Consider the following 19,894-nt stretch of genomic DNA (forward strand, 5'->3'; position numbering starts at 1 on the left):
GCCAACACTAGAGAAATGGAGTTCTAGGTAAGAAACAATCGTGGGAGTCCTGCAAACTCTCCCTTCTGATCTCCCTGGCAAGGGTGTTGAAGGCAACGAATATGCCCACACACCTGCCTGGGGAAGTCGGAATGTTGCAAGTTTATTTTCTTGAAGGCAAATAGTTTTTCTCTCGTTGTTGGGTTGCATCTGGCTGATGGGAGCTTCAGGCTCTCTCCATCCTTTGGGGATTCTTTCTCTTGGCTCCCACTGGCTCCAGTGGGTCGTGGGGTCCTCAGAAAGGGCACCTAGGGCCTGGATGCAAGGCATAGCTAAAACATGGTTATAGAATTAAGAATGCTTCCTACTTGTGTATTGTATGTGGCTTACTGCAGTAAGACTATTGGTATTGGAGGAATCTGGTATAGTACCATCATATTTCTAATATAAATGACTATTGTTACGGATATTGAAAAATAAATTGTTAATAAAAATACAAATGTGAGTATGGCTAATATAGCTGGATATGGTGTGGAGGGAGATGGGTGGTGTGGCCTCTGTGCCAATGTTTGGTAATGCTCTGCTGCAGATAACTAATTTTCTGTCTGGTGTTTTAAGGGGACACAACTTGGTCTCAGCCATCGGAAGACAACCGGTCATTGGATATGGCACTGATGTTTGTCGGTACCAAGTGACTAGTGCTACTGTAAAAAAGGGTCCCCAGGCTCTGGCTGTTAGGGTATCTTGGGTGGCTCAGTGAGTCCCAGATAGCAGACCCTGGACCTCACAAGCTTGTCAATTAGGGATGTACTTGGTACAGACAAAGAAAACAGAAACGGGAGAGATTACAATGGCACTCCTGCTACGAAAGCAGTCTGACACATAGAGAGCTGGTACATAAAGAGGGCGAGCTGACAAAGGCATGCATGCATGGATATAGTCACTGTAGATTAAGTGATTGAGCGAGCCTGGCATGCACATTCACCCAACCAGCCAGCCAGTCAGTCAGTTGCATACTGGCTCAATCTCGCAAGGATCACATTTTTGCTATTCTGGCCTTTTAGACAGTGGCACTTTGCATGAAGGGGCTTGTGGTTTTTACTATGTTGTGTTATGAGTATTGGGATTCATATATAACCATGCAAAGTATTGTTCGCTAAAAGGCCAGGAAAGGCTAAAGATGACCCTTCCAGTATAAGACCAGTTGCCAGCTATGCATCCTGCTATTACAGTGCTTCGGGCTCCCACACACAGCTCTGTCAGTGTGCCCAATCCTCCTGACTGCAGCAGCTTCTCCAACCCTGCTATTCCATTAAAAGAGAGATCCACACCGCTGTCGGTGCAAGTAAATCCTATTCTGTAGCACCCCAACTATTTCAGCTTGGAGTCGGGCTCCGATTGCCCCAGCCCAATCACAAAGGTGCCCTTCAGTGGACTCTGAATCATAGTGACCTTGGCCACTTTGGCGTTTGTCATCAGGAGGGTCCTATAAAAGGTTCCCAGCTTTTCATTGCACCTCAGCACTAAACTCGAACAGTGCTTACTACCTCTTACACTGCACCAGCAACACCTCATATACCTGTATTAGATGTAGCACCCCTGCCTCTACCATAATTTACTTTATTCAATTTATATAGCGCAGGCCATGGTCCCTGAGGCTTAGGGGCGCTTGACCAAAAAAAAGACGCATGAAACATAAATTCAGAGGGGTGTATCAGCTAGTCGGGAGTAACTGCACTTTTCTATAACAGGCATTAGGAGAACAGTGTTAAGGATTTTAAAGATGCGGCACACTCCAGACCAGAACTCTTTCTACTGGCCAGGGATGCAGCGCACAATTAAAACGCTTTTAAGTTTATTGCATTCAGATTCAATTTTTGAGAAGGTAGCCAACCCGTCTCACACCCCCTTAACGTACACCCCGTGTCGCAATGGACCATGAACCAGGCTGGTGTGTAATAATTAAATATATATATATTTTTTTAATTAGGAATGAAAAATCAAATGCATTCAATATAGGGCAGCAATCACCAGTGTGGTGATAATTACACAATAAAATGATAGGATACACTTAGTTTAACCTTCTAACATAAGATAAACAATGCACGAATGAATGAAAGCAAGATTACTTCTCGGGTAGTATTTTCAGATAGCACCACAGTTAGGCATTCCCCCTGCGCCACTCCCTCAAACCCCTGTTAACCAAACTTTGTGTGGGTGGAGAAAAGTAGCAAGGAGTCAGGTATACTAGGCAAAATTTGGAATGAAAATCCGGCCTACCACCCCTGAATGGGAGGCCAAAATCGGATTAAGCTCCCTTGGAAAAATTAGCAAAATGGCACTCAGCATTACTAAATAGTTATTTTACATGAGCGGTTGAATGGATAAGGCAAGAATGTGTGTGGCTTTATCAAAGAAGCAAGAAAACTCGTAAGCTACAAGGCAAGGTACTAAACAACGGGCATACAGTTTAGAAAATTGACTTTGGAAGGAAAAAACAGTGCATCAAGAATCGCACGTGGCAAAATTGCAATTGGTTCATTTCACAGGTTTAAAATAGCAAAACAGGTTAGACAATGAGCTAAACGGATGGAATCGAAAATCGGTTTTGCAGATGAAGGACAAAGGCACAACAGGTATGATACTAAAGTGGAAGGGTGACTCTGGATGGGGACAGTATGGGATTCTTAATGGAAGGGAAAACTTGGATTTTATAATAAAAGTAGTTACACAGGCATAATCGGTTTTAAATGGAAAATGACAGGTTCTACTGAAACTATTTTTTAGTGGCTAGATTATTAAAGAAAGACTGCCTGCGAAAAGGTTAATTTGCAATGTTAACCCATTCACGCCGTGTGCCTCTTTATATGGGAATTAATTAATTTATTCTAAATAGTACTAAGGATTTATACAATGGACTGAAATGATTTGGAAAGAATTGCGCTAACACATGGAGATTAACACAGATTTTCCTAAGGACACGATACACAGAGGATTCTAACAATTTAAGATTTTACTAGGGTATTTATATGATTTCTATGGGATTGGACATAATACAAGGTAACAAAGCACTGGATGCAGCTTGTTGGTTACTGAGGAAGGGTGATACTCACAAAAAACACTTGAATGGAATAGTTTGGACAGCCAGCCGGGTCTTGGACAGCGGGACAGAGGTCTGGTCACTGTGCAGCGGCGGCTCTCCTCTAGGGACACAGCGAGGCAACTGGGGTCTGGTCTCAGTGGACAGCGGGGTGCATCAGCTGGGCAAATAGGTAGCGGGGAAAAGCAGGTCTGGTCACTGGATACTCCCAAAAGGGTTCAGCAGCCTTTCCCCCCTTTCTCCCTGAATTATTGGGATTTTTAATTCTGGATAGTGGTTCTGCCTGGATAGGAGTTACAGCATGGATCAGGATCAGCTGGCCTGACACTGGAATCTTGCAGGGTGAATGTGGAATGTCTGGATCTCTGGATGTTGCGGGTTGGATTTTGAATGCTGGATTTTTTTTTATGTCCTGAATTTTGAATGTCTCCTCCTTTATATAGGCTGTATGACATCAGAGGATTTTTACTGTGTGGGCAGAACTAAGCTGGACATACCTCTAAAATCGGTTAGGTCAGCCTGAGGAGGTCGCCGCCTCCCTATAAGCAGATTGGACTGAGGGAAGTGGCTCAGTTTTAGTGTTTGTGTGTTTTTATAAGGTGCTTTGTTATACCAGTTACTTTTGCCAAAATCAGTTATGAAACAAAACCCTCATATTTATAAACGTCACCCATATAAAAATTAGATGGGCAAATACCATATTTCACATGGAGCATACTATTCCAAACCCCAAGTCTGTACGATGCTGTTTAGTCCTTCTGGCAATTTTTCGCAATTTCTATGGCAAATAGTTCCCCTAAAAATCTACAAATGGGTACACTGAAGCTTATCAATGTCGGACATATTTGCAATAAGTTTCATAACTGTACCATGTATGATTTCCCCAGAAACTTAATTTTACTGGCGTTTGCGTCCCCCACATGCTATGAAGATCCACATCGTCTTATTTTCATGGTGCAAAAATTACAAACTGTCAAAATGTTACATTGCTGCTTCTTTAGATTACTGACATAAATGTCTTCATATGAAAAGTCTTTTCAATTATATGGTCCGGCTTTGTTCCCAAAAGTAGGCAGTCCTTTCAACCCCCAAGCCACATGTCCTTCACTGGTCAACCTTGTACAGGGGTTGCCATGGATTCTCCTTTGAAGTCCTTGGTTTGAATGTAGAGGATTTTCACAATTCTGAGGGAAACACATGGGTTGGAGTCCCCCTTTGTTCTTAAGAGCATCACACTTGGCAGTCCACAGAACTAGGTCCCTGCCCTGGCAATAGGAAACCACGGGGAGATGCGAGATTTGGCCTTTGAGCCAAACTGGTCTAACAGAAAGGCCTGAGTCAGCTAGGCTGTTGAAATTCTTTTTGTATAGACAATAAAATACAATAAAATACTAAATATACCTATATTGTTGCAGCTTTTCTTCCCCCAATGTACAGTTGTGTTTGTGGGCATTTTACAGTATTCTTTCCCCTTTAGCTTCAATCATGTCCTTTAATTTCTCTGCAGGGCAAAGTAACACAGATACATTTTATTTTTATACATTTAACAAAATGCAGTTTTCCTCACATTTTGCTGTCTGAAGTTTCCCGAGCTCCAGTCAATTTCTGTACACAGGGATAGGTTCAAGAAAAGGGGTCTTTGAAACTGACATAAGCAAAGGGAGAGAAAGAGCTTCTTGTGAAGAGTTTTGCCTGTGTTACTTTGTTGCAACAGTAAACGCTTGCCATACGGCCTGAAACTAATTTCTCTGCTCTTTCAGAGATTTTACTTGACACGCAATGCCTTTCAGGGAGGAATGGCCCTCCGTTGATGGTGTTCATTCTGAAGGTAGCTGGGCATGGCTGTGTTTTACTGGAACCAAACTGTGTAATGTTGAAAGATGAAAATGGCACCAGTGCAAAAGCCATTTTAAACGCACAACATTTTCTTTTTTCAGTTGAAGGTTTTGGGCTGGCAGCATAGCAGCGCTGAGCCAGGCTGCCTTTGGATTCTTTTCTTTGGTGCACATGTAGAAAATAAATGCAGCCATTCTCGGGGTGTTCCATCTCGCCCCATATGTGCTCAGCAGAGACAGCGCAGCCATTATTTTTGTAACTGCAAAATGCAGTTTTGGTGCTGCAGTGGGGATTCTGCTGGGCTGGTAAATGTACCCCACAACAGAAATGTCTTCGGTTTCTTTTTGAAGACCTCTATAGCTTCTATGCTTCTTAGCTCCAAAGGTATGTCATTCCATGCCCTCGGCGCACAGGGCATAGAAGGCTCCATTAATGGCTTTCTCTGTGCTACACTTGGGGATCATCAACTGATCCTGCTTGCTTGACCTTAAATTTCTACTGTGGGTTTTATTCACAAGCAAGGCTTGGAGGTAACCTAGCATCTTCCCCTGTCTACACTTTTGCGTGATGACCAGGAGGCGGAAGCAAATTCTTGCTTCATTCGGCAGCCAATGAAGAGCCCTTCTAGCGGAGGAGACATGATCTCTTCTAGAAAGGCCCATAACAGCCTTAACAGCGCCATTTTGCGAAACCTGCAGTCTCTAGTACAGAACACTGCTCTGCCAAATCTCATTTCTTTTGACCCACAGCACAGTGGTAGTGGAACGCTCTGCTTTCCATTACTGAGACCCTGAAAAGCTTGTTAGGCCTCTTTGTCACTAACAGTTCCTCCTCTCTACCGTCAGGCTCGGACTGGCTTATTGGGCAATAGGCCCATGTCCGAACCAAAAACGCTAAATGATTGTGTGGCCCATTTATTTGGGTCAAAATGGGGCACGTTTTTGGCCAATGTGGGACAATTTGATGAGTTACTGCGACTAATAGTTTTGACCAGTGTTGCTGAATAAATATTCTTTAAAATGTACAATTTGCACAATTTGCATCACATATTATCAAAAACCTCCCCCTTGGTACTATTCAAACAGTCACAAAAGGAATAAATTCCCATTTGCAACTGTGGGCAACTTTTTCGTTGGTGCCCGAGACCATTTTATGCCCCAGTCCGACCCTGTCTACCGTCTGTCTCATGCATGGGCTTTGGCTGCTGCAAATGTGTGGGCTGTCATAAAAGGCAGTGTAGGAGGAAGTGTTATTGTAAGTATGTCAAATTATTAATAGTATTCACTTCTGCTATGAGTTGCATTTTTTTATTTTTCTAACTTTTTTCCAGTGGTACGTGAAGTGAAACTGAACTTGCAGGTAGCACAGCTGCAGTGGAGTGCATGCAAGGGAGAATCACCACAGTAACCTTTCATACAAAACCATCTAGTAGCTTTTTAAAAATGTTGTCACTTGAATTTATAACATTGCTAGTTTCATTTGCCCTCGTTGACCACCTCCTGCCTCCTAGATTTTGACCCAAATGTGAGGCATGGTCTTTGACCAGTTGGCGTGTTTCTGACTCTGAGATGGAAAGGTTGCTTAGGATGCTTGGATGAGAGTAGGTAGTTTGAGTGGATAGAGCTTTAAGTGGATGTGGGTATGTTGTGTATTGAGTGGATGTTGGTGTATAATGTTGTGAATGGATCCGATATTAGACACTATTATTGTGGATTTCTGGCCAATGTCAGTTGCGTTTTCTGTAGATATTGTTGCTAGTAGGATACAGGTTGTGATATTCAGTAAAGACTGCTCTGGGATTCAATGACAAACGATGCAAGAACATGAATCAATAAATAATGCCATCAGAATCGGTGTTACATGTAAGTAGTTTTTCATTTCATTCTCAATCTGTTCATTAAGTTCATCAGCGTTCATTTGTCTGTTAAATATACACACATGTTAAAGCTGCATCTAAAGTGTCTTTATTTTCTTCTTTTAGATACCACGGGCACTGCTGGGCAAAGCAAATCCTCCAAATTTGATGCAGGCAGTTTTGTAGGTGGCATCGTATTGACATTGGGAATTCTAATAGTTCTCTATCTGGGCTGCAAGTTTTATGCTTCTAAAAGAGGTGTTCAGTATAGGACTATGTAAGTTTTCCCATTTACTTGTGGACTTGTAACGTATGACATGGTTACTTATTTTGACACACGTAAATAAAAAATATATTTGCATTATCCGTCACAATCAACCTTTACAGGAAAGGAAGAGAGATCGACACTCTCTCCCGAACCACGGAAGCCGAATGAACTCGACCCTCCCACCGTGGTTGGCACAGACACCTGATATATAAAACAGGTCGCCACGTGGCAGCCAATGGGGGGGAAGAGGGGTTAGGGAGAGGTTGTGGATAGGATGGGGAATTTAGGAACACCGGAAAAAGGGTAAGGAACTCCTACTTTGGATGGGACAGGGTAAACACCAGGAAAGAACCCTACTCTGTCCAGCATGTAACACAGACCACGTATATAGCCTAACTTCCTACCTAGTACACCTTACTACGTGTACTAACCCCTGTTGGTTCACAAGAAAACACATAAGCAAGCAACATGATGAAAACAAACATTAGGAGAACTTCCCATCATGATAAACTTCCCATCATGATAAACAAGACACATGGCCCTTCGGGCAGCAAAGCAAAATATAACATAAAAGATTTCCCTCCTACACTAGTTTACTGCACCAGTGAAGATTTGGTGAACTTGATAAACGTAATGTCCATGCATCACATTGAGTCTTTTGTCAGTAAATAGTTCATTACTCATAGAGACCCATTAAAGATGCAGATTCACTATTACTTGATACACACTGGGTTTGCCCAACACAACGGTAAATGAGTGAACACCCTGGATTTCCCAACGCTGCAGTACATGAGTGAATACACTGTGTTTTCTCAGCACAACATTCCAAAAACGTTCGCCGCTACTTATCTTATGTCTGGGAGCCCCTCGGGACTTCCCAGACAAAATGCGCCCGCTGTAAATCACTCCCAACAATGTAAGCAATCGCCACGCATTTCCCCGTACTTATCTTTGGTCTGGGTAGCCCCACGGGACTTCCCAGACAATGACCGTACAGCCGTGATCCTTATCTGCACTCTCCTGCTCCTTCCGAAATGCGGCCGGCTGTAGTTCATGCAATCCTGCTCTCCATCGTTCCTCTCCGCAGGCGGCCTGCCTCCACGCTGAATCAGAATAAGCCACACCTGCATGCTGCGGTTTCCAGTTAATATGCTGTCCTTAATCCCAGACAGCTGGCCAAGCGCGCGCGTGTTGAACTACACGCAGACCCAGAGAATGCTGGGAATTATAGTTTCTAGACCTTCCCAGCTTAAGAGGCATATCTAGACACTCCTCGTCTTTGCCAGCCCCGAGTCCTGACATTATCTATCTTTGCGACATCACAGTTGGCAGACATTTTTATTTTACTATTATCTTAAACTCTTTCTGCATTTTGGGTTTGTTAGTTGAAGAAACTGACTTCAATATTCTGTGACCTGGATTCAATACGCAGCAAAAATTGTTTCCAGCTCTTTTTGAAACTGAATGAACTGAATGAACAAATGTTTAGCTTTACACATTGAGGCTCAAGTTGAATGAGCTATAGTGTAAAATCAATGCTTAAATGTCATGAGTAAACCTTCCACATAATGACTTTACGGTACACCTTATTTTCATCCATTTGTATGGTGGAGAGGGGGCACGGATCCATTTCCGCCTCCCTCAGCATTTGCGCCAGCATAGCATTTTCATGCTCGTGTAAATGTTGTGGATTCCTATGGAACCTGCTTGATTTTTACACCACCAAAAAGCAGGCGTGTTCCATATGAAACCATTGTAAAGGCTGTCAGCCATGCATAAAGGCAGAGAGCGTTCACTCAATTTTCATGGCAGCGTGCATAAGGGGGATGTAAAGGCGAGTACACCTCCACTTTGCACCCCGATGATGCAAAATGAGCCGCATTATGTTTCAAATGGTAGCACTCTAAATACTGATTGTATGGGACAGGGGTTTTCAGGTAAATGCAACTGTACAATGCAGACTGCTGTCGTTTAAAAGAAATCACTTTATATTGTGTATGGGGTGGGTCTAATTTGTGTTACAAATATATAGTTGCTTCTGACAAACGATGTGTGTGTGTGTGTGTGTGTACACGTGTGTGTGTGTGTGTGTGTACTATTTCTACTGCTGTCCCCAATTCCTACCTTCGCTCTGAACCTTACCATTCTACCACGTTTTCTCCATCTCCCCCCATCCCACTTTCTCCCTTATGACACCTCCTCTTCCATTCTTCCTCTCTCGCCCATCTCAGGGGATGGGGGTGGCTTCCACTCACCTCTGCGTCTGATAACTGTCTGTGGTGTGTACATTCCAGTGTATGTGTCATCTTTCACCTCTACTACTCGGGTACCTCTCTCGCACAGCTGTGTGGTTACAGACATTGCTGGCCGCACTTTCAGTGCTGCACTAGCTTTTGAACCTCTTCTATTGTTTGGGTGCTTTTAAAAATGCTATCACCCCTGAAATAGCCCCTGAATACATTTTTATAATAAGAGACCCAAGTTTACATATATAGGGGAATTCAAGGGTTAAGAACATTCTCAATAAATGCATACTTTTTTTACTTTGCTTTTATAAATATGCTGCTGTTTTTCTGTTCCTGGGTTCCTGGGTTCTAAAAAACAAGAATTGCACAGTTTGGGCGTTTGTGTAGGCATAGGAAAGGCACTTGCTAGCCACAGCCATAGTGGTATCAACTGGCCATTGTTGGTAGCAGGTGCAAAATGGTGTGAGTGCCTGTGCATCTAATTGTAAAAGCAAAAGGAAATATCAAGGCTGAGTACCCCAAAACGAAATACACCAAACACGGGCTTATAAAGATTCTCAGATCTTTATTCCAAAAACTGTACAGTTTAACAAAGAAACAGTCAGATCTGATACAGATAGCTATCTGGCCCTCAGTACATCACAGCGAATACCAGCCCTTTCAGTGTGAGAAGTGAGAGGTACTGGACATCTGGACAGTTGCAGCTTTTATACATTTCTGATCATAGAGTCCAGCCCCCCTACAGGTTAATCAGTCTCGGTCTAAGGTTCGTGCCGAGTTCACTTATGGCTCACATAACAATATGCACATGGATTACATTTGGTTTACATACATACAAGTTACAATGGAAGCAATGTATTCCCAGATTTAGTAGTAAGCCTTTGCACGTATCCCTTCACAATGCAGTTCAACAAGTGTCCATGTTCAGTATTTTGACAGCATTGTATTTGATGTATGTCCGTGGATCGGACTTGTTGGCACAGATAATCCTCTGTCTACAAGTCAGGCATGGGACAAGGCCTCTTTACTTAACCCAGACTTTCGGCCAACGTACAGTTATACATTAATGTATGTACAAAGGTCAGGATGGCTCAGTTACAAACGGAAAACACTGTCAACCATTTTAGAACACAGAGTTACATTTGGACAGAAATCAAAATGGCGGATGGACCCAAAATGGCGGCTAAGTCGATCTAAGATCAGAACTTTGCAACGTGGATTTCTTCGCAGAGCGGCTGGGCTTAGGCCAATATATACAATAAAGGAGGCACAATATGATATCCCGTTTAACAAACCCTCCTTTTGGCCTAAGCCAACCGCTAAACTACTTCTAGTCACTTTACGAGTAACTCCACGTCTCAACGTCCATACATCCTGAATCACTATCAGAGATATCATACATCCTGAATCACTATCAGAGATATCAATTGCCATAAGGTCGGATACCGAGATCTCCTTCAGCACAAATTCGTTAGATATTTTCTCTGGGGCTTATACCTTATTTCCTAATGTACCCATCGCTTGTGCACAAAATCCTCCGAGCATCGAACACATGCCAGGAAGACATTGTATACAACAATAAAAGAACAACAGAATACCCAGAATGATCAGCTCTATTGAGAGCAGCTTCCATCCCCAAAATCGTAAGAAGTCCCAGAACCAAGCGCTAAGATCCCAGTTTCCCTCGGGAACATGTACTTCAGAACTAAGGACGTGCAGATTTTGGATCGCCTTAAAGATAGTTGAGGAGGAATCTGGCACGAAAACAAAGCAAGCGGACCCCACTAATTTACATACCCCTCCACGTTCAGCCAGGATGACATCTAATGCCATCCGGTTCTGAAGTGCCACTAACCTTATTGCTTTCTCTTCTAACGTCATATTATAGAGTATGTCGGTGGTCCGGTTGATGGTCCTCTCCAGTACTCTTGCTAATCTTCTGATATCTTCAGAGTTCAGTATTTGCCCCAAAATGGCACAAAGGATTTAGCTACATCGCCCAGAACTTGTGCTGAAGTATCGCCATTCTCGTCCCGCCGTGGACGAGCCTTTGAAATTTCTACAGTGCTAGCAATGAATACCCCGGGTAACAGAATGCCCAAATAACAGGTTCCCTGCCAATCCCTGGGTAACCATGGAAATGATACATTACCACAAAAAAAGTAGACAGGTTCGCCTACATACAAAGGTCTGTCCTCACTAGTCAAATTCGCAACGTTGGCGCAACCCTTGAAATCACCCATTGACTGAGTACCATTCCTTTGTATGCAGAAAGAAACTGAATCGGGGCTGTGGCTAACAGAATAAGAAGGTGGCGTGGTATCCTCATTGCCTATAGGAGCCATATTGAAAGAGATCAAAGATTGAAAAGGACGGGACAGTCTATCAGAAGGCCTAATAGAAGCAACATTTGGCTTGCTTCTGTTCGCGAAGAGTGAGCATCCCAGGGGCGTTGGAACACGCCTCTCAAAATCATTCAGATTAGTCCCATCAAAGTTCCCTGAGATGCTATCGTTCCATCGGCCAAAGAATAGTGCTCTAAGAGAAGCATAACAAGCAGTTGTCAAAGGTAAAGGATGAATATACCAACCCAGCCCCTTATCCCCGTGTTGCGGTAAATGCGAACAGACCCAACAGTTGGACCTATTAAAAATGGCATGTGTAGCATTCATGATGAGTAAGGGAGTGTTGTTGTGGTAACTTTGTCTGTGCTGAGAGTCTCTAGGAGATAGTGTGCAGATGCACGAAAGGAGTAGAAATAGTGGTTGCATTTTCAGTGGGTAACACATTTACAAGCAGATGTACTTCCTCCAGATACCAAAATCCTAAGGCAATGACTATTGTGAAACCAGTTAACATGATTATAATACAACAATACGTTTTCGGGGCCTACACGTTTAACTGTTCGTTTTCATATCCGGTCAGGCAGTCTCTTATCTGTTTCGTACAGGCGGGAGCGGTTGCAGGCATTGTTCTTCAAACGATTTCCACCAATGTTATTTGCTGGCGACCTCCAGGCCGAGAGTTTTCTTAGTCCTTTCACAAACCCTAGCCAAAAGAATCCCCTTATCAAAAAGATTGGGCAAAGAGACAAGCCCTCGGATAACTTTCTTTGATGGCACAGCCGAACCGTGCAGTAGGTCTATTTCCTCGGACACAGATCGTACCGTGTGCTTCCTGGTACTGAGTGATCTGTGAACAACGTGTCGTCACTACCCGATGGAAGCGATGAATCCAAAGGTGCAAAATTTGGAGCAAAAGACGGAACTGTTCGAGAGTGTGGAGATGAAATGGCTGTTTCTTCAGGCCCCACAGGCTCAGGGAGAGTCTCCGATGCACACTCGATGCTGTTTTCTGCTTCGTGATCGTTGGTTGCAGTACTGATGAGGGGTTCTGTATCTTCTGTAGCGTGTGGCACAGGGTGTGGAATTCGTTTGGTATGCGACGCGTGGATCCAGTGCTTCCGTCCTGCTACCCACACCGCCGTCTGTGTGACCAGAAGGACCTGGTATGGGCCCCGCCAACGAGTTGCGAGACAAGAGGATTGTTCAAATGGTTTGGTGAGGACCCAGTTCCCTGGACGTATGCTGTGACTTGGGCCCTCGAATTTAACAGGTAAAGCCTCTTGCACCTGGTGATAAATCAAATACAGATTTTTAGTCAACTGGCCACAGTAATCAGAAAGAAGTACATTTTCGACTCGCGCAAAGAACGGGGCTTTCGGATGTTCCAAATATTGGCTGGCCTACCCAGGAACACCTCAAAGGGAGAGAGCCCATTCTTAGTTTGAGGGGTCGTCCTCATGGACAATAACACGATCGATAAGGTGTCCGGCCATTTTAGTTTGGTGCCGGCACACGTCTTAGCGAGCTTGTTCTTAAAGATGCCGTTTCTCTCTACTAGTCCAGCACTCTGTACGTGCCTGGCCGAATGGAACCGTTTATCGATCTGTAATCCCGCACATATCTGCAGAATTACAGCAGCGATAAAGTGTGGACCATTGTCCGTCCAGATGACTCTCGGCAGACCAAATCTAGGAAAATATTCCTTCAGCATAGTCTTTGCTGTGGTCATAGCTGTGGCATCTTTGACGGGAAAGGCTTCGACCCACTTGCTAAAGGTGCAGATAATAACTAACACATATCTATAGTTATTACAATGCTCCATTTCAATAACATCAAAGTGGATGACCTCAAAGGAGACAGACGGTGGACCAAAACTACTCCTAGGAGTTGGTGTACCTTTTCCCACATTATGCTGTAAACAAATCATGCACCCTTGAACGAAACGTTCAGCTACCTTGGAGATTGTCATTTACCCACACCACCTGCAACATTTTGGTGACCTTCCGTGCACAAATATGGGTAGGACCATGAGCCATAACAACCATCATCATAACATATGCGTCAGGCAGTAACCACTTCCCTTCAATCTTGTCCACCCAACACCTATCATCATCCAATTCTGCCAAACCCTCAGCCCATTTCTTAGATTCTTCTAATGTGGCATCAGCTTGAATGTTCTTTATGGGCTCAATACCCTCATCCAAAGTACAGGCATTTATGGCTTCCCTTGAAGTATATATTTCTGAAGAGAAATCAGTGGCAGTCTGTTTGGCTATCTGGTTAGCGAAAGCGTTCCCTTTTCCTACATTATCTATGATTTTCTGATGTGCTGCGCATTTTATGATAGCTAGCTGAGTAGGGAGTGCAAGCGCTGAGAGTAACTGTACTATCAAGGAGCCATGCTGGATTTTTGTACCATGTGAAGTCAAGAAACCTCTTTCTAACCAAAGTCTACCAAAGTTGTGAACCACCCCAAAGGTATACTGACTGTCAGTATATATATTTACTGTAAGCCCTTTGGAAAGTTCACAAGCTCGGGTCAAAGCTATAATCTCTGCGGCCTGCGCGGAGTTATGCGTGATTCTTTTGGTTTCCACGACCGTGCTCAATATGGCGATTGCATAAGCAGCTGTGGATGTACCATCCGGGAGTTTGAAGCGGGAGCCATCGCAAAATAGCTCCCCTTGTGGATTATTCAAAGGAGTGTCTTTCAAATCGATTCTGCCTTTTGTCTCTTGCTCTTTGTTGTAGAGACTGTCATGTGACTCTTCGTCACTGCAAGCAGTACCTTGCGGAAAAGGTAAAAGTTCAGCCGGATTAAGGACACAACACCTCTTGATTTGGATGTGCTGTGCAAACCAGATCAATTCATATCTCGTTAATTGTGCGGAAGTGAGGTGTTGCGTTTGTGTTCTGTTTAATAGAACATCTACAGAGTGAGGTACCATCAGGGTTAAAGCATGGTCTAGGACCATTCCCTTGCTCTGTTTTACAGACGCATCAGCGACAGCTATCAAACATCTTGGCAAAGCGCATGCAACAGGATCAAGGGCGGAAGAAAAGTAGCCGCACGACCTATTCTTCCCTCCATGTTCCTGCGTTAATACAGCCAAAGCACATCCATCACATTCATGCACATACAACACAAAGGCCTTTTCATAGTTTGGTGTGCCCAAAACCGGTGCAGAGCACAATGCAGTCTTGAGCAGATCAAATGCTTGCTGGTGTTACAAGTTCCACGGCAATGGCAAAGAAAGGCCCTTCTTCGTCAAAGCCAAAATTGGTTTAATCACTAAGGAGAAATTTGGGATCCACTGTCTACAGTAAGAAGCCATTCCTATCAAGGCTCTAACTTCCTTCTGTGTATTTGGGACAGACATGCTAGAAATGATTTTTATTCGTTCAGGCGTCAACCTTCTTCCCTTCTTTGACAGGAGATAGCCCAAATAGGCGACCTCCTGTCGACAATATTGAAATTTTTTAAGTGAAGCTTTGTGTCCATGTTTTGCTAGATGGATAAGCAACAACGCGGTGACCTCCTTACAGGCGCTTTCTGAGTCAGCAGCTAAGAGTAAATCGTCTACATACTGAAGCAGTGTACAAGTAGTGGGCAACTCGAGTGTGTCGAGCTGCTCTTTCAAAGCCCTACTGTAGATGCTAGGACTTTCTGTGTATCCTTGCGGTGCACGGGTGAAAGTAAACGAGCGTCTGTCATGATCTCTGCTTCCAAAAGGTCAGGGTTTTCCCAACTCCCTTGGAAGCAGATCCATAACCCAGGTTCCGAGTGCCAACCAGTCCCAATTGGGACCTTTTGGACCCAGTCCTGGCGCCAGTGGCACCAGGCTCATAAATATGCCCAGTCCCAGCACTGGAAGCGCCGGGCTCATAATGCTTGGGTGGACTTACCTGCAGCAGACCATGCTGCTTACTTGCCTGCCAGTTGAGCCTCTGATCCTCTTCTGTTTGGAACTACTTTTCCTGTTGGGTGGGGCAGGAGCCACTCCCTAGATTCAGAACACTGGAACTCTTCTGGAAAGCAGGAACTCTTTTCTTACCTAGGCGTGGCTGTGGAAGGAGACACCTAAGCACTACAGGAGGCTATTTAAACCACACCCGATGGATGAATCTTGCTTTGCGTTATTCTGCATCCTCTGCAGCAGAACGCTCATCGTGTCTTCTGCATCTGATTCTGGGCCTAAGGAAAAAGGCTTACCATCCTGAATCCAGTCTTCAGCAATACCTATAAAGACAAGAAAGAACAGGTTAACATTACGGTCTTCAGTGACAGCTCTTCACTTACCTGGTCCATCGGCTGACACCAACGCCTCGCGCTGCATTCCGGCATCTGAAAGACAAAGGCTTACCTACTCTTCGTGCTCTCCGGAGGTCTTCACACTGCATTCCGGCATCTGAAAGACAAAAGCTTACCAACTCTTCGCACGCTCCGGAGGCCTTCGGTGCTGCATCCCGCATCTGAAAGACAAAACAAGGTGCGTTTAAAGACATTGGGGAACTTTAATACTCACGTGCCATTACTCCTTTCCACATCTAACCCAGTGGGTATTCCGGCACCCTGCAGCCGCTCCGAACTTGTACCTGCAAAATAAAAAGACAGAGCGCATCGTGAAGCAGGCAACAAGCGCTTACTTACGTGCTTCCAGGCGCTTCTATTCATCACACGGGCTCCATCTTCAACTCACTTCAGCCCGTCATCCGCCATCGCTGGAACCCTGCAAAACAAGAAACATCATTACTAAAGACTTTAAAGACATTAGAATTACTCGAAACTTACCGTTCGTGCAGTAAACGATGGACAGCAGTCCTCTGAAGTCAAGAGGCCCGCTCCCCTTATCCAGTGAAGAAACTGGTTACAGCACCCTGCCCCGAGGCAGATGGAGAGCACGGCGTTCACTTACCTAAGGTGAGAGCGTTAACCTTTGGGGTTCTACAGGAGAAGAGAAAGGGAAGAAGAGAGAGACATTCAATAACCCAGTTCCTTAATCCCATATTTTCTATCTGCAGACATCTTACCCTTCAAGTCAGACATACAGTGCACAGAGGTCCAGCCCAAAGAGCCAGCCGTGTGTTACACATCACCTTTGCAGATACGGTATACGCCCAGTCAAGACCGGCGCCTCTACGGGAATCGGGTGAGCGTTACAGAACGCAAAGCCTACCACAAAACTCCCGTCCAGGCGCTATGGAAACCTCGGATACCGACCAGCTAGCCCAGTTACTTGGGGAACTAAGGGCAGAAGTGCATGCAGCCCGTCAGGAAACGAACGCTCTAAGAAGGGATCTGATTATTTCCAAGGAGCGAACAGATGATCTCGCTAGACAATTGCTACAGTCACAAGCCGGACAGACCCCGTTACCCGCATCTGGGGGAAATCTTACTTCTACATCCTCTATGAATCCAGTGCAGATCAACCTACCTGGGAATGTACCTCTTGCTCCGCCAGAACGATTTTCTGGTGACCCAAAGAGGTTTGCAGTATTTATCAATTAGTGCCGGTTGCATTTCTTATGCCGGCCAGCAGCCTTTCCAACTGATCAAGCCAAAGTAGCTTTCGTGCTTTCGTACCTTAGTGGCAATGCGGCAGACTGGTCGATCCCTCTAGTAAATCAAGATGATCCTCCATGATTTTCAAGCTTTTCAGCTCAGTATGGAAAAACTGTTCGCAAGACATTCACAGGGGCAGGCCTTGGACAATGAGCTTCTTTCGTTGCGACAAGGTAATCAAGACCTTTTGGCTTATATTGCGTCTTTCAACAGACTGATAGTGGAAACTCAATGGCCTGAGGACAAAAGGATTACGCTGTTTTATAGAGGTCTACGTGGAGAGCTCAAAGATGTGTTAGCCCAAGTAGTGAATCCCCCACAAGACTGTTCGGACTATATAGACTTAGTCGTTCAAATAGATCACAGACTGCAGAACAGGAAGGCTGATCGTTCCAAGTTTGATGCTCGAGTATTTTCCAAACCGCCAACTCCTTCCAAAGGAGTAGACTCCGAGGAACCCATGCAAATAGGGGGTCTGAAAGGTCCTCTAACACACAAGGAGCGGGAAAGAAGAAAACAGTTGCAATTATGCCTCTATTGCGGAAACTCAGGGCACTTTCTTCGAGACTGTCCGGTGAAACCTGCCAAGAAGGCAGTAGGAGCTGCAGTTACCAAAGTTACAAACTCTGAGCAGGGAAACGACCTCGCCCGACAAGAATAGAGGTCCTCTTGCCGAGCGTGAAAACCAGTTCCGTGACCTCGCATTTCGTGATACCTATGGTCCTCATTAGCCCTGATAATCCGGATCGATTACATGCAATTGAAGCTTACGTCGACAGCGGTGCCATCGGCAATTATGTGGATCATGAAATGGTTTTGAGGATGAATCTAACTCTTTGTCCCAAGGCTGTAAAGGACGTCATTACTACGGTGGATGGAACGGAGATAGCCTCCGGGCCAGTAACGCATACCACTCAAGAGGTGACGCTAGTAAGTCAAGATGGACACCATGAGAAGATCGTGTTCGATGTGATCAAGGCCCCTCAGTTTCAGATTATTCTAGGAATACCTTGGTTAGAGAAACACAATCCTCTGATCGATTGGTGAGCAAGAACGGTCCAGTTTCCAGAATGTGTCTCTACTTGTCACCCTCCACCTGGTGTTGCACTGGCAGCAATTTCTTCAGAGACTCCCCAGTTACCTCCCGAATACCTAGAATACCAAGATGTTTTCCGGAAGGAACAGGCTAACTCTCTACCTCCTCATAGGTCTTATGACTGCCAGATAGACCTGATACCTGGATCTACTCCTCCTTGTAGTAGAATTTATGCCCTCACCGAGCCTGAGAACCTTCACCTTCGACAATACCTGGATCAATACCTGGCAAATGGGTTTATTCGTCCTTCCAAGTCCCCTGCTTCTTCAGCTTTGTTCTTCGTTCCAAAAAAGGAAGGAGACCTTAGAACTTGTATAGATTATCGCTCCCTGAACCAGATCACCGTTAAGAATAGATATCCGTTACCTTTGATCCCTGAACTCCTGGACCAAGTCAGAAAAGCATGCATATATACAAAGCTGGATCTTAGAGGAGCTTACCACTTGGTACGAGTAAAAGAGGGCGATGAATGGAAGACGGCCTTCCGCACCAAGTATGGGCTATTTGAATATCAGGTCATGCCCTTCGGACTTTGCAATGCCCCGGCCGCCTTTCAATATTTTATGAACGATGTCCTCAGAGAGCTCATAGATGTGTGTGTTGTTGTTTACATTGACGACATCCTCGTTTATTCTTCATCGGAATCTGAACATCGGAAACACGTGAGAATGGTCCTCGAAAGATTGCGTCAACACAAACTTTTCGCTAAGTTGGAAAAATGTGTTTTCAACGTGACTGAAGTTGAATTCTTGGGATTCATATTATCACCTGGCGGAGTGCGTATGGATTCAAAGAAGGTCGATGCAGTTCTCAAATGGCCATCACCATCCTCCGTAAAAGGTGTGCAAAGCATGTTAGGCTTCGCTAACTTTTACCGCAGGTTTATCCCCGAATTCTCTCGAATAGTCCAGCCCATCACTGCCTTGTTAAAGAAAAACAAACGTTTTGAATGGTCTACCGAGGCGGAACAAGCTTTCCAGGATTTGAAGACTAAATTTATCTCTGCACCAATCTTAAAACACCCTCGCCCCGAACTCCCCTACATCGTGGAAACTGATGCTTCAAGCCTTGCCATGGGGGCAGTTCTATCACAAAAGGACCTGGTAACCAATCAGTTGCATCCCGTGGCATTTTGGTCCCGCAAATTCTCGCCTCCTGAAATCAATTACACGATTACTGACAAGGAACTTCTGGCTATCAAGTCTGCCTTTAAGGCTTGGCGGCATTATCTGCTGGGGGCCCGACACACCGTTACTGTGATTACGGATCACCGAAACCTGCAATATTTGAAAACCGCAAAAGCCCAATCCTCTAGACAACTCCGTTGGGCATTATTCTTTGCCGAGTTTGACTTCATAATTACCTATCGACCTGGTACAAAGAACGGTAAAGCTGATGCCCTTTCTCGGATGGGAGTGGAAGAACACTTGATCAACCCTAAACCTGTACCAATCATTCCCGAACAAAGAATTCTGGGTGTAATCGCCACAGAATCCATAGAGGAAGTTTAGGATAAGGCCAGGCAACTTGTTACTCCAGCAGACATACAGAATTGGCATCTGCAGGGAAAGGACTTTGCAGTAAAGGACAACTTATTGTATTTCCA

At 44.7% G+C, this 19,894-nt stretch overlaps 1 protein-coding gene across 2 annotated transcripts in view; it reads left to right on the plus strand.

Moving 5' to 3' along the window:
* TMEM123 (transmembrane protein 123) overlaps positions 1-19,894 on the plus strand; it is a 628,355-nt gene that overhangs the window by 578,467 nt on the left and 29,994 nt on the right. For both annotated transcript variants that reach the window (XM_069639063.1, XM_069639062.1), the window contains one exon: positions 6,897-7,047. In XM_069639063.1, coding sequence (XP_069495164.1) covers positions 6,897-7,047 — 151 coding nt within the window. The remainder of the gene's footprint in view (positions 1-6,896; positions 7,048-19,894) is intronic.

This window comes from Ambystoma mexicanum, chromosome 7q (assembly GCF_040938575.1).
Source record: "Ambystoma mexicanum isolate Mex_15411 chromosome 7q, UKY_AmexF1_1, whole genome shotgun sequence".
NCBI lineage: Eukaryota > Metazoa > Chordata > Amphibia > Caudata > Ambystomatidae > Ambystoma > Ambystoma mexicanum.